The sequence below is a fragment of the Phyllobates terribilis genome, unplaced genomic scaffold, assembly GCF_046119375.1.
Source record: "Phyllobates terribilis strain yellow unplaced genomic scaffold, ASM4611937v1 Scaffold_11__3_contigs__length_659146591, whole genome shotgun sequence".
NCBI lineage: Eukaryota > Metazoa > Chordata > Amphibia > Anura > Dendrobatidae > Phyllobates > Phyllobates terribilis.
Genome location: NW_027362771.1, coordinates 225,597,953 through 225,611,630, shown reverse-complemented (window position 1 = coordinate 225,611,630; position 13,678 = coordinate 225,597,953). Strand labels below are relative to the sequence as shown.

The window sequence follows — 13,678 nt, the reverse complement described above, 5'->3', positions numbered from 1 at the left end:
AAATAATACTTATACTGCACATTATATGTTTGTTTGCAATGCAGCCAGCTAATCTTTCCTATACAGTCAAACTCTATGCAGGCAGATATCGGCCAGACGGAGGCCGAAACGCCACACTTCCAGTGTACTTCTGGTTTATGTGGTCAATGGAGACCTATGTGCACGTCACAGTATACATTCGGAAAAGCTCCTGACGTTTACGGCAGGATAGGTGAACTGCTGCGTATGTGCGCATAACCATATCCGACATGAAAAGAAGATGTTCATGTACCTAATTAAGCTATGGTTTACTTCCAAGAGAACATGCAGAGGAAAGATCAACTTTACCACTCACTTTGTAATTTCACGTTTAATTGGGGACAAGCAGATTCCAAATTACTAGAACAAATGAACAGTTGTTCAGACATCATTTTGACTGTAATGCTGTAAGGTTATCAGCATCTTTGTATATCCCAAAAATATATGAATGAGGTCTCATTGTCGATGTCAGTAGTGAAGAGAGATGACCTCATCATGTGCCATTTATTCATTTCTGTGGAAGCTCGGCCACCTCTCTAGAGTCACAGTCGCCGCTAGACGAGGGTTAGGACCCCCTTTTCAATAGGCATGTCCATGTGCCAGAGGTAGAACTAGAACAGCGCAGATATTTATGGCATATCTGATCGACATTTATGGCACGTCCAACATGGGAACAGCTCTTCAGGTAAATTACTAAGCTAGGAGTTTCATTGTGGAGAAAGCTCTGCATCTGTCCCATTCACCTAAAACATCACAATTCAGAATAATGGACATATGCAGTTGCAGACACATGGTGGCAAATTTCTGTGACAAGGATGAAGGATAGGCCTTATGACTTATCACTGCGCTGTGCCCCAAAGTCAGACAAACAGTACATCTAATCAATAAATGGAGTCTGTCAGCTCCCAAGATAACCACACAATCTTATAGTGACTTAGCCCCTATAAAATAGTTTGCATCTTGCCCTATTTACATATGAAATGAGGGTGCTCCGTGCACTCTTGCCATGGCTGCGAGACTCCACGCACCGTTTTACCTCTTATTTGCATATCTCCACCTCCCCCTATTCTAATTAGCATTCAAAAGTCCAAGATGTAGAATTTTTTTTCTTAAACTTCTCATCAATGAAAGAAAAAAAAAAAACCTGCGTTGTACGTGTGCATTTTATTTTGTAACATTTTGCTCTATAAATTACAGCTAGTTATATAGCATTGGTAATAGGCTCCACCTTTACCTTCTAGCCCATCCCCATCATCATCATTGCAACTGTCAAGCTAACTTAAAGAGGCACTCCTCCCATAAAAGTTTTTATCCTTTTAATATATTGCAGTCATCATATTATATAGCACTGTGTACTTACAATTGCTCATTTTACCTTTTAAAAGGGAACCGGTCATGTCCTTTATGGCTATTAAACTGCCCCCAGTGTCTTGTTAATGATGCACAATGCATCACTAACATGTTTGTCTCAAGCAAAATGTCCCACTATTTAACGCACAAATCACTTTACACTTTGATGATTGCCCCACATACTTTCAGATTCAGTCATAGGCGTGGGAAGCTGTAACTTTTCAGTCACCGTGTTTTGAAATTCTCCCCGCCTATCCCATTAAGTTTCCTTCAAGTCACTGCTCCCTACGTCACCGCAATCACCCAGGAGATCGCACGCCTGCACAATGACGCTCAGCTTTCCGGGCATGCGCACTGAATCTGGGTGTACATCCCAGCTTCATATACTATGTGTGCATGCTCCAGAGCTGCTGAGTGTCAGTGGCCACATGACAGTTTGTGAGCGCGTATGCACACTTGTCTTCCCGCTCACCGCGCTGTCGCTCAACAGCTCAAGAGCATGCGCATATAGTATATGAAGCTGGGATGTACACCCAGATTTAGTGCGCATGCCCGGAAAGCTGAGCGTCATTGTGCAAGCGCGGGAAATATTGGCTTAGAAGAATACAGCTAGTTAGTTTTTAATCACATGATGTCAGACCTAATGGAAAAGAGAAGAATTAATTGGGTAGAAGGGTAAACTGAGCAATTGTAAATACACAGTGCTATATAAGATGGTGACTGCAATATATTAAGAAAATAAAAAAACTTTAAGAAAACCAGAGGATAAGATCAATGTAAAGCCATCTACATAGTCACTGTAAAATATACAGGATCAGGTTCTGTTTGCATGTGGACATAACGCGAGTTCAGGATAGGTCTACGGGAACTGAAGCGGGGTGTCGACAACTGAGTGACTCGCGTGCATTGTTCCCTGTATTGAAACAGTGGTTTTACAAGTTAGTTTTTGATAATTCGCCTGGACAAAATTGTGGATGTGTCATGAGAACAGGATCTGATCATGCATATTTTACAGCATGTATACATAACTATGATCCAAGAGTGCATTCTTCTACATATATTCTGAATGGTGGCCTTATACCAGATGAGAACAGACACATATAGGCCATTATTTCTACTGCACACACTTACCGGGATTCCATGCAACTGGGGTTTGTCAAGCAGGTTGTGCAATTCGTATTTTGATGCTTCCACTTTATCCAAGTCTGCAGCATCTACCATGTACCTAGAGAGGAAAGGGGGAGGGAGGAGAATAAATAATGTTATGGGAATTGTGATACATCTTCTACATATCCCAGTGATTCTGATGATATTTTTCCTGGCACGCCGTGCTTTATGTTAGTGATCAACTTAGGTCTATATTTTTTATAAATAAAGAAAAATGTATTGAAAATTTGATATTTTGAAAAATAAGCAAGTTTCATGAATGATTATATCTTTAAACCAAATAGTCATAACTCTTGTACAGGTGAGAACCTGAGGCCAGTTCTGATACCTTGATAACAATTCCACCACCTGTGCAACACTAAGGAAATCCTGAAAACATGATGTGTTGGGGGGCTGGGAGGACTGGATTTGGGAAACACCGATCTAGACTCCGCTATGGACAGTGGACCACGAGTAGTAGTAGCACCGATTGCAGTCGTTCCAGCAGATTCTCAGCTATAGTATGCGTGTGACATCCAGTACAAATGGTACTCGTGTCATCAGTGTTTTGGATCCCAGTGTCATCAACATTTGCCACTTATGGATAAATTACAAACTTTCTCCTACTCATTGCGATGTTAAATACGGACTGCACACTGATGCCACCTGTGAGCGGTCCAAGATTTTCACAGACCCATAGACTTGTATTAGCACTTCCCATCAACGATAGAGGGAAAAAAAAAAAACGGACATGCTTCCATGATCTTTAGAAGAAAACATGGTCCATGGAAAGGAGAAAGAAAAAAAAGACACGGACATGTGAATAATAGCATAAATTTTAATGGATATGTGTTCTAGCTGTGAAGAACACGGATAGAACACGTACATGCAATTCATAAGTCTAAATGAGGTCCAACGGAGATTATTAGTAGCTCTGCAGTATGGAGGAACGGGAAGTCTGTGACATCATGATTGGAGCCTCCATGATCAGATATTTATCACCTACAGGCGGTAAATGTAGGTTTTAAGAAAAACCCTGGCATCTGGTAAAATTAGAATATAGTGAACCGGCATATGCATGGGACATCAAGTACCTACCAAGCACCAGTCAGCATTAAGATAAAGGAAGGGGGAGGGGGGAATAATTTACATATCTAACCAGAACTACTTTTTAAATTCACCCCCCAGGCAATTTTCCATTTAAGTTTCCACCCCCACCCTTCTTCCAAGAGCCATAACTTTATTTTTCCATCAATATAGCCATATGAGGGCTTGCTTTTTTTGCGGGATGAGTTGCACTTTTGAATGACACCATCCATTTTACCATATAGCATTGGAGAACAAGAAAAAAAATTCCAAAAAAAAAGTGCAATTCTATATTTTATTTTTTATTATTATTTTTTTTATATGAAAATATGATTCTCCAAGTCAGTACAAGTACAGTTTTTTTTTTTTTTTTTACCGTATTTAAGAGTCCCCTCAGGCAGCTTGACGCAGCAATCATCCGATCACTTGCTCTATACACAGCAGTGCAGAAGACCCCCGGCTGTCATGACAACCCAATGGTGACTCACGATTTTGTTACGGGCGCGCCAATGAGAGCGTGGAATGACGAGCGTCTCTGTTGGCGTGTGTTATATGCCACTGTCATAGATTAACAGCGGGATTTAACATACAGCTGTCATGTGCGAGGCAAGATGCAGACTCAGTGTGTGAGCCCGCATCAAAGGCAGGGACATGACATAAATACACATCATATGTCGTGAAGGAGTTAAGGATACTCTAGCGTTCCCCTTCATATAGAGGAGTAAACTTTCAGTCATAGTACAGCAAAAGTTATAGAAAATGTATATGTAGGAGTTTACTCTTCAATCTACTAAGTATCTGCTTTGTGCAGTGCTCTTATGAAGCATGATGGGCCCTGTAGGCGGAGGGAAAATCATAACTAAACCTACATCAATCACAGCTTGTGTAATAGGAGAATTCGCCCCTTCCCCTGCTGCTATAGCATCTTACAATAGGCAGGTCCACTTTGACTTGCAGCATCTTGGAGTAATGTTTGAGATCAAGGAATACTCCAAATCAAGATGTTTGAGCTCTCGGGTGTTTTCTTCAAAAGACTCAAAGTGCCAAAACTCAAATCCAACACAGCATAAAAGAAAAAAAAAAAAATAAACACCACAAACATACTAACACCATTGACAAATATTATACATCAACTATAGTGTCTTACTTACACAACTGCATTAACACCTCTACAGTAGCGCTCCCACATACTGCGAAACCTTGGCTGACCTCCAATGTCCCAAACCTACAAATAAATGAACACAGCAATAAGGGATGAATTTCGTAGGCACAATATATTAGATTATTTCTTTATAAATTATATCTAAACCTCAGTCTGTAACATTGACTATTTTTCCCCATCGGTAGACCAAGCAAGTAGTGGAGGCCTTTAAAGCTCTGCATGTCAGGTCCATTGTACACAATGTTATACCTCTTGTATTAGAAGGACGGCACAAAATATTCTATACTACACCCCAGCACAGCATGATCCTTGTCCACCACGTGGCATTAGCCAAGCAGAACGCAGCAAGTGATGCACCGTGATTGTTACATTACAGACAAATGTCATGTCTCACTAAGCACATTACAATGAGGAACTAATCAATGGGCCGGGAATTCATCTTCAACCTTTTATTGAGACCATTTCCATACCTTCCATTTCTTCCAAGAGCATTAGCTTTATTTTTCCCTTTATAGATATATGAGGGCTTGTTTTTTTGGGAGGGTGTTAGTATTGAATTACATCATTCACTTAACCATGTAATACACTGAAAAATGGTAAAAATATATCGGTGTGAAATTAATGCAATTGCACTAGTGTTTCTTGTAGTTCATTTTTTATTGCATTGCAAGAGCAGTAAAAATTAACTAACAAGATGATGTCTGGTAAGTAGGATTACAGCGTTAATGGCATTTACTGTATGGGTCAAATAACTATTTTCATATATAGCACTTTTACAGAAGTCGAGATACCAAATAAAGTTTAAGTATATATCTGATAGCGCTATATTTCAAATCCATGTTACAGCACATAGCAAGGCGAGTTACTAGAGTTAGAGACCATCCAGATTGGGTACACCTTGTCGCATTGGGATGAATTTTAAGCATTTTTGATAAAACTGTAAGGGGGTGACAGGGACTGTCATATGCCTGTCCCCCTTTAAAACAGCATTGGCAATATGTGTATTAAAATGTGATTTTATTGTATTTTTATAGGAGTGCAAAAATGTAAAGTGCATAGAACCTTATAGGCACCAATGCATGCGGTCCTCCTAATGTATAGTGATTAATGTATAATGTTATTAATGTGTAGTGAATAGGGAAGAGATAGGTTGAGAACATAAAGTATAGTATATGGCTTATAGTTTAGATTAGGAAAGGGAAATATGCAGTGGTGGGCATATTAGTTGCAGGAATTACTGCACAGGGTTAGATATTGTTGAAATGTTTGGGACCAGCCCAACAAGGGAGGGGTTGGTCATAGAAAAAGTGGACCACTTCCTGGTTAGGCCAGTTGGAGATTGAGAGATAGATAAAGGTTTAGTAATAGTTCAAGGCCAGAAGGCTGGAGACACAAGAAGTACACATTGTTTTGGCAGTAGGAGAACGTCAGCAACATTCTTGTAAAGTCTGGGTCCTACCGCCCGAACTAGACACTGGGAAGTGTGCCTTATTCCCTTCCAACAAGTGGAACCCGGACAGAGAAACCTGTAAGGGAGACGGGACGGGTCTTGTGAATACTGCAAGGCCGGATTGAGTATCCTGTGGGCTTAAGGAGCCATCAAGAGAAGGGATAGCTCCAGCTGAATTAATGGAGAACACGGAAACATACTGTGCTGTATCATCAACTGAACTCACACTGTTAAGTAAAGTTGAACTGGTTTTTAAGAGAGCGTGCCCTGATTTTTTGTGCGGCTCTTCCCGGATCCAGAAGCCTGGAGACAGCGGAGGCCTCTGTCCTGAATGTGAGTACACTGCACTGTACTCAGCACAACATTGATGGACAGGGACATTGTTTATTTGTGGGGTGACAGGGTGTGGGAAAGCAGCCCCTCGTCCATAACTACCGCCCTGCACACCTTACAAAACAAAAAAAGTAAACCAAGTAGCCCATCTTACTATTTACTTACCATCTGCAGTGTGCCTATGCATTATGTTTGTATTCTACATTACGTTTGTGAACAGCCACAGTATACATGTGCTCCTGCAAATTGCACTTACAGGTGCATCTCACTAAATTAGAATATCATCAAAAAGTTAATTTCAGTTCTTCAATACAAAAAGTGAAACTCATTATATATTGTAGAGTCATTACAGAGTGATCTATTTCAAGTGTTTATTTCTGTTAATGTTGATGATTATGGCTTACAGCCAATGAAAACACAAAAGTCATTATCTCAGTAAATTAAAATAATTAACAAAAAACACCTGCAAAGGCTTCCTAAGCGTTTAAAAAGGTCACTTAGTCTGTTTCAGTAGGCTTCACGATCATGGGGAAGACTGCTGACTTGACAGATGTCCAGAAGGCAGTCACTGACGCTCTACAAGGTCCCAGAGTTCCAATTTTCATTTAGAAATCAAGGTCCAAGAGTTTGGAGGTAGAGTGGAGAGGCACACAATCCAAGCTGCTTGAGGTCTAGTGTGAAGTTTCCACAATCAGTGATGGTTTGGGGAGCCATGTCATCTGCTGGTGTAGGTCCACTGTGTTTTATCAAGACCAAAGTCAGCGCAGCCGTCTACCAGGAAGCTTTACAGCACTTCATGCTTCCCTCTGCCGACAAGCTTTATGGAGAAGGAAATTTCATTCTCCAGCAGGACTTGGCACCTGTCCACACTGCCAAAAGTACCAATACCTGGTTTACACACAACAGTATCACTGTGCTTGATTGGCCAGCAAACTCGCCTGACCTTAACACCATAGAGAATCTATGGGGAATTGTCAAGAGGAAGATGAGAGACAAGAACACCAATGCAGACGAGGGGAAGGCTGCTATCAAAGCAACCTGGGCTTCCATAACACCTCAGCAGTGCCACAGGCTGCTCGCCACCATGCCACGCCGCATTGATGCAGTAATTGATGCAAAAAAAGCCTTGATCAAGTATTGAGTGCATTTACTGAACATACATTTCAGTAGGCCAACAGTTCGGATTTTAAAAATATTTCTCAAGTATTCTAATTTACTGAGATAATGACTTTTGCGTTTTCATTGGCTGGAAGCCATAATCATCAACATTAACAGAAGTAAACACTGGAAATAGATCACTGTTTGTAATGACTATATAATATACGAGTTTCAATTTTTGAGTTGAAAAACTGAAATAAGTTAATTTTTTGATGATATTCTAATTTAGTGAGATGCACCTGTATATCAACAAGTGTGCTGGGCCTTGTTTTTGGATTTACACATAGTAGTTTATGCTTGTGGTGTTTTCAAAATGCTGCATGCTCTGGGTATGAAGCGCAATCTGACAATTTCCTGTTAGGCTTCTCTATAGGGGTCAGAAATTATTTTTTTATCATCAAAAACATGTAATAAAAATAAACAAATTGTGTTGTACAGCGAAGTCAACACTGGCCATGCACAAGACAATGGCTGGCATATCAGCTTGATATCTTTGTGCTGCCTGAAGGTCGAGGATCAGGTATTTAGAAACAGAGTGGTGTTTTTTTTCAGCAGCATTTTTTTGGGGGGCAATAAACGCTTTGCCTATAGCAAAAACAGACAGTTTATACTTCCTAAAATAATCTGCACATTCGTTACCCGAGCCAGCTATCTGATGCCAGAGACATCTGAACCTCGCACATGATCAGAAATCACTATCATATGACTGATTTGAAGCTGAGCTCAGAGCTTAATAACTTACACCCTGCTGGGAATTATTACTTATTGCACAGAACAAATCAGAAGAGGATGGGGAAATATCACATACAGTGATGTTCAGAGGCTCCCAAGCAAAACATTACAAGAAACAAAAAAAATGGACAAAAGGTCATTAATGACACCTTGATATCTCCGATCCAATGAGAAATCCACTTTTTTCTTGTATGTAAATGAGCAGTTCAGGACACTGGTCTACATGAGAATCGGTCTCCAGAGCTTATTTTAAATAAAAGGGGGACGTTACCAGTGTGAGACATGTAACTAAGACAGAAAAGAAGAACTGAACTGTCTCATAAGAAACATGTTAGCAGCTGCAGCTCTCACAGCTCTGCTGTACTGCAATAATATTACAACCCTGTCTGCCTGTGAGATGGAAGCTGAGAGGAACCTGCAGATGATTCAGTTAGGCTGGAATCACACCAGCATATGGCATCGGATGCAATATGCTAAGGACACTCGGCTCCAGCTCTGCTGTGAGCATGAGCCGAGTGTCAGTGCTCTGATCCTCTTGCAAGAGAGAATCGCAGCACATGTTCAGAGGAAATGGAGAAAGTAATTTCTCCATCTCCTCCATTGCCTGTCTCAGCGTCTATCGGATTGCACTGGGATGGCATCCGAGTGCAGTCCGATTTTTCTCACACACCCATAGACTTGTATGGGAGGAGTGTGATCTGACTCTCTGCCAATCGCAGTATGCTGCGATTGTTCTCATGCTGATTCAGCATGAGAGGACAATTGCAGATCTGCACTGCCCCATAGTATAACACTGGGCCAAGTGCTATGCAATGTTTTATGGCAGTGCACTCAGCTGTGTTATACGCTAGTGTGACGCTGGCCTTATAATCACACACAGCTCTGCAATGAGATCACACAGGTAATGGCCCCTTCATGTAAAATATTCTCTGGAGGGAGATTCTCATACAGATCAGTGTCCGGCCCATAGTCCTGAATAGCTCATCTACATATCAGAAAAACATGGATTTCTCTGGAATAAGACATCAGATCACATATCAAGGTGTCATTTTATACAACTTTCTATGACCTACGTGTCCATATAGATGGCTTAAAAGTGTTGATCCTACTAACAGGTTTTTGGTGAAGTGAATCAGACTTAAAAAATAGCCCACCATCTAATGATAACTTGGTACAACCCCTTTCATACAGAAACCATCAGGAAATTTACCTATTGCTTAAATCAGGTTTTTGTGTTAAATATTTTTTTGCTATGTTTTATTATTTGGGTTTTTATGCTCAGATCAGAAACTTAAATAATTAAAAGCTACTGGGCCTTTTTAAACTAACATCCCATTTCAGGAAACCCCACATGTGAATTTGTCACAATGAACTCTTTTGTATTGAAGCATCTAATGAGCCTGTGCTAATGCCATTGTGAAGGGAGGGGAGCAGGTCAGGTGTAACATCGCCTATTGATGGATCCTGTGTTATTGGCTGTGTATAGACGGGCTACAGCCTGTCGTTGTAAAGCTGCCTCTGATAAGGAGCCTGCTGAAAATGCTTCCTGCAGTAGGAGTTTAAAAAACAATAGTGTGAAAATTGGAAGTTTACTAGTATTTTTTTTTTTTTCTGCATAAAAGACGGAGCCCATTATCACTAGAACAGGAGGCCGGGGGCTCCAGGTTTGTCCCAACTGCATGACCAGCTAGAACTATGAGTGGAGAGGTGGTCAAGCATGCACCACGCTATTCCTTTCTAAGTATATAGGGAAGAAGAAAGATAATACGTGTTCTCAGCTGTCTTAGTCTGCCGCAAAGATGGTAAATGTTCCACGGCTCCATTTAACTTTTAACTATGGTCATGCATGCAAAGGCAACAATGTCTCTGTAGCCCTGCTCTTGTGATCAATTGGTCTTCAGCAGTGGGTGCCAAGGGATCAGACATCAACTATCCTCTTGACAGGTGAGCAATATTAATTGATCAAAAAAAAAAAAAACAGACTAATGTTATAACAGCGTTATTAACCTCAATGACATCGTAAGCAAAAAGGATCAAAAACAAGTCAGAGATTTAGACTGGATTAGTCAACAGATTTCACAATACAAACCGAATACATTACTAAATGGTTGATGGACCTGTAAGGAGGCTGTACTAACTTCAAAATCCATGACAGAAAAACTTTTCTAAAGTATTATACAGCCTAACTCATTCTCCACCTACCTAGCCTTACTGACAGCTGCTCACTGTCCTCCTTCCTGTTGAGATCTCACACCGCACAGTACAAGCAGTGGAGGCAGTTTGCATACACTTGGATTCATGAGTCAATTCGTTCTATATAGCAGCACAGTAGGTCAGTGGTTAGCACTTTGCAGCACTGGGGTCCTGGGTTAAAATTCCACCAAGAACAACATGTGCAAGGAGTTTGTATGTTCTCCCCGTGTTTGCGGGGGGTTTCCTCTGGGTACTGCGGTTTCTGCCCACACTCCAGACATACTGATTTTATATAGTGAATTTAGATTGTGAGCCCCAATGGGAACAGTGATAATGTCTATAAAGCGCTGCGGAATATGATTATGCTATATGAGCTAAACATAACAAATATCAGTCACTCTGACATGGCTTTTCAGAGTAAGTATGTCAGCCTCATCAGATCTAAGATCTACTTATGGTATACAGGCTATATTGTGAAAACTAGTGACAGATTCTCACTCATTACCGAAACAATAAAATAGTGCGTCTGTTGCGAGTACAACGTTAAATTAGGCAAATCACTGGAACTTTGGGATTCTAGATATTCTCAGCTTAAAAAAAAAAAAAAAAAAAAAATCAACTTTTAACATAAAAATGGCAAAATTATTTTGTCTGTGTAACACACAAGGAGTAGGAGGGAAAAAAAAAAAAATACCCATAGTATGACCTGTCACCTGACTAAATGACATCATGGAAGGTCCTTTTAGACCACCGCGAACTGCCGGGGAGCCAGGACGCATCGCTGAGGAGACCGGGGGCCATCGGAAGGTGAGTATAATGTTTTTTTTTTACTTTTTACCATTTTTATTCTTTTTTTAACTATTAACTTGGTCACACTTTATAAATTCATGCCGGTTGCATGGATTTGTATAGTGTGACCAAGTTGTCAAGCACTTTTCGAAGTGATGCTAAAATCACTTGGAAAAGCGGAAATTCATGCAAAAACGCTGGACAAACGCTTCTACCTGGCAGGAAAAATGCATGTAAAATCTGTAGCATTTCTGCTTCGTGGGCACTTAGCCCAAATAGCAAATAGAAAAAAAAATACATTTCAATATAATTCTAAACACTGCTTTACTAAGTAACAAGGTAATTTTACCCTTTAAAAAAAATAAATAAATAAATTCCCACCCCTCCCCGGACAGACTAAGTAGTAGAAAAAGAAAATGCCCCCTATGTGCATTGCATCATTGCATGTGAGTCATTAAGTGTAATTAGAAACATTACGCTCAGGAAGTCTGTACCAGCGTACTGCTGTCTCAAGGCAAAACAGCAACTGTCTCAAAAGTGACTACACCGATCTGCAGAGATTATTTACGGTCCAGTGCCCACAGCAGTCAGGGCTGACTAAACGCTTCCCAATGCCTATATATTATTAAACGTGGACATGCAGCAAGCTGCTACCCAGAGGCCGAGACCAGGAGGAAACATGTACGGCAGTGCTCCCCAACTCCAGTCCTCAAGCCCCAACAACAGATCATGTTGTCAGGATTTCCTTACTATTACACAGGTGATGGAATTATTCCCTGTGCAGGTGATGGAATTATTCCCTGAGCAATACTAAGGAAATCCTGAAAACATGACCTGTTGGTGGGCCTTGAGGACTGGAGTTGGGAAACCCTGATGTAGGGGACATAATCTACTAACGACTAGTCTGGCAGCATCCAAGATTTACTGAGTTTATAATGGCAAATAGCGTCTTCAGAGAGGAAAACAGGAACTCTAGTGCCACCTTTTGGATGTAGAAAAACTAAAATTCAATATCGACCCTTGTCACATGACTTAGGATAAGGGCGCAGCCAGACGGCCATGTAAAAAAGAAAGCAGCGCGTGGACTGGCCGGTGGGCTCTCCAGACCCAAGTGTGGCAGCTTCATGTATTTCTATGCATTTGTCAGGAGAGCCGCCGTCCAGGCCGAGCATTGCTTACTGATCTCAGTCCGATTTATACGGCCATCTGACTGCACCCTAAGAAGCCAAACTGGAAACCCCATACACAGACATTGGTTTCAGGGTGTTTGCCCCTCATCAGTGGCAAGCAGGAGATCTGGTTTGGCTGGGTGTGAGGCCTTTGACACGTGAGAGACCGTTTTCCTTGCAGAGAGTGCCAAGGCCGAGTAAGGAGACTTATAGGCCATGCAATGCTACTCTGAATTTAAATATCCAAATAGCCTCTTCAGAGGAAGCAGACAGGACCTCTGGTGCCACCAATTGGGGGGGGGGGTCAATTTCAAGTGTATAATGCCATCGCTGTTTGCCGTTTTGGCTAGTCAGTGCACGCATAATTATCACAAGCGGGCGGTGACTGACAGCAGAATCCAGCACTCTAATCAGAAGTGACAGCAGCCTGGAGCCGCAGCTGCAGACAGGACCAGCAGTTACCTTGATGGTGACGTTGCCTTTAGTGACTTTCCTCATATTGAAGCCCACAGTAGGGATCATGTCTTCCGTGAACTGACCGGACTGCAAGAAAGAGGAAGGTACAAAGCGATCATTGCACAAGAGCCAACTGCTGGCAGGCCGAGCACAGGTCACAGGGATGGCGGCAGCGCCCGGGCCACACAGGAGGGGGCTCTGCACTCACCGCGATCACGTTCACGAAGGTGGTCTTCCCGGAGTACTGCAGCCCGACCAGCGTCAGCTCCATCTCCTCCTTCCAGAACAGGGACTTGAACCAGTCGAGCAGCTTGTTGATGAGTGCCAGCATGGTGCCGCCGTGGGACTACCGTACAGAGCGGTGCGCTGAGGAGAGCAGGACGCAGCCCTTACCGCTCCGACTCCCGGAACCGACGGCTATTGTACAAAGCTGCTGCGCCGCCGCAAGTCATATGACACGCGTGACGTCACAGCCCCGGCTTCGTAATGGGAAGTTAGGAGCGCGGGGAGGCACATGATGCAGTCACGTGATTGCACCATCACATGATGCTAAGCGAGCGAAAGGGCGGGATTAGGGTGACTCCAATGTGGGTTAGTCATGTGAGAGCGAGCCGAGGACTGAGGGAGGGACACTAG

General features: G+C 42.0%; 1 protein-coding gene across 1 annotated transcript in view; it reads right to left on the bottom strand.

Moving 5' to 3' along the window:
- Positions 1-13,549, bottom strand: part of LOC141165957 (ADP-ribosylation factor-like protein 8B-A) — a 47,671-nt gene extending 34,122 nt beyond the window's left edge. Inside the window, exons 1-4 of the mRNA XM_073652080.1 lie at positions 13,251-13,549; positions 13,049-13,129; positions 4,752-4,825; positions 2,500-2,593 (exon numbers count right to left, since the gene is read on the bottom strand). Of these exons, the coding sequence (XP_073508181.1) occupies positions 2,500-2,593; positions 4,752-4,825; positions 13,049-13,129; positions 13,251-13,373 (372 nt within the window). The 5' untranslated portion in view covers positions 13,374-13,549. The remainder of the gene's footprint in view (positions 1-2,499; positions 2,594-4,751; positions 4,826-13,048; positions 13,130-13,250) is intronic.
- Between the last annotated feature and the right edge of the window lie 129 nt (positions 13,550-13,678).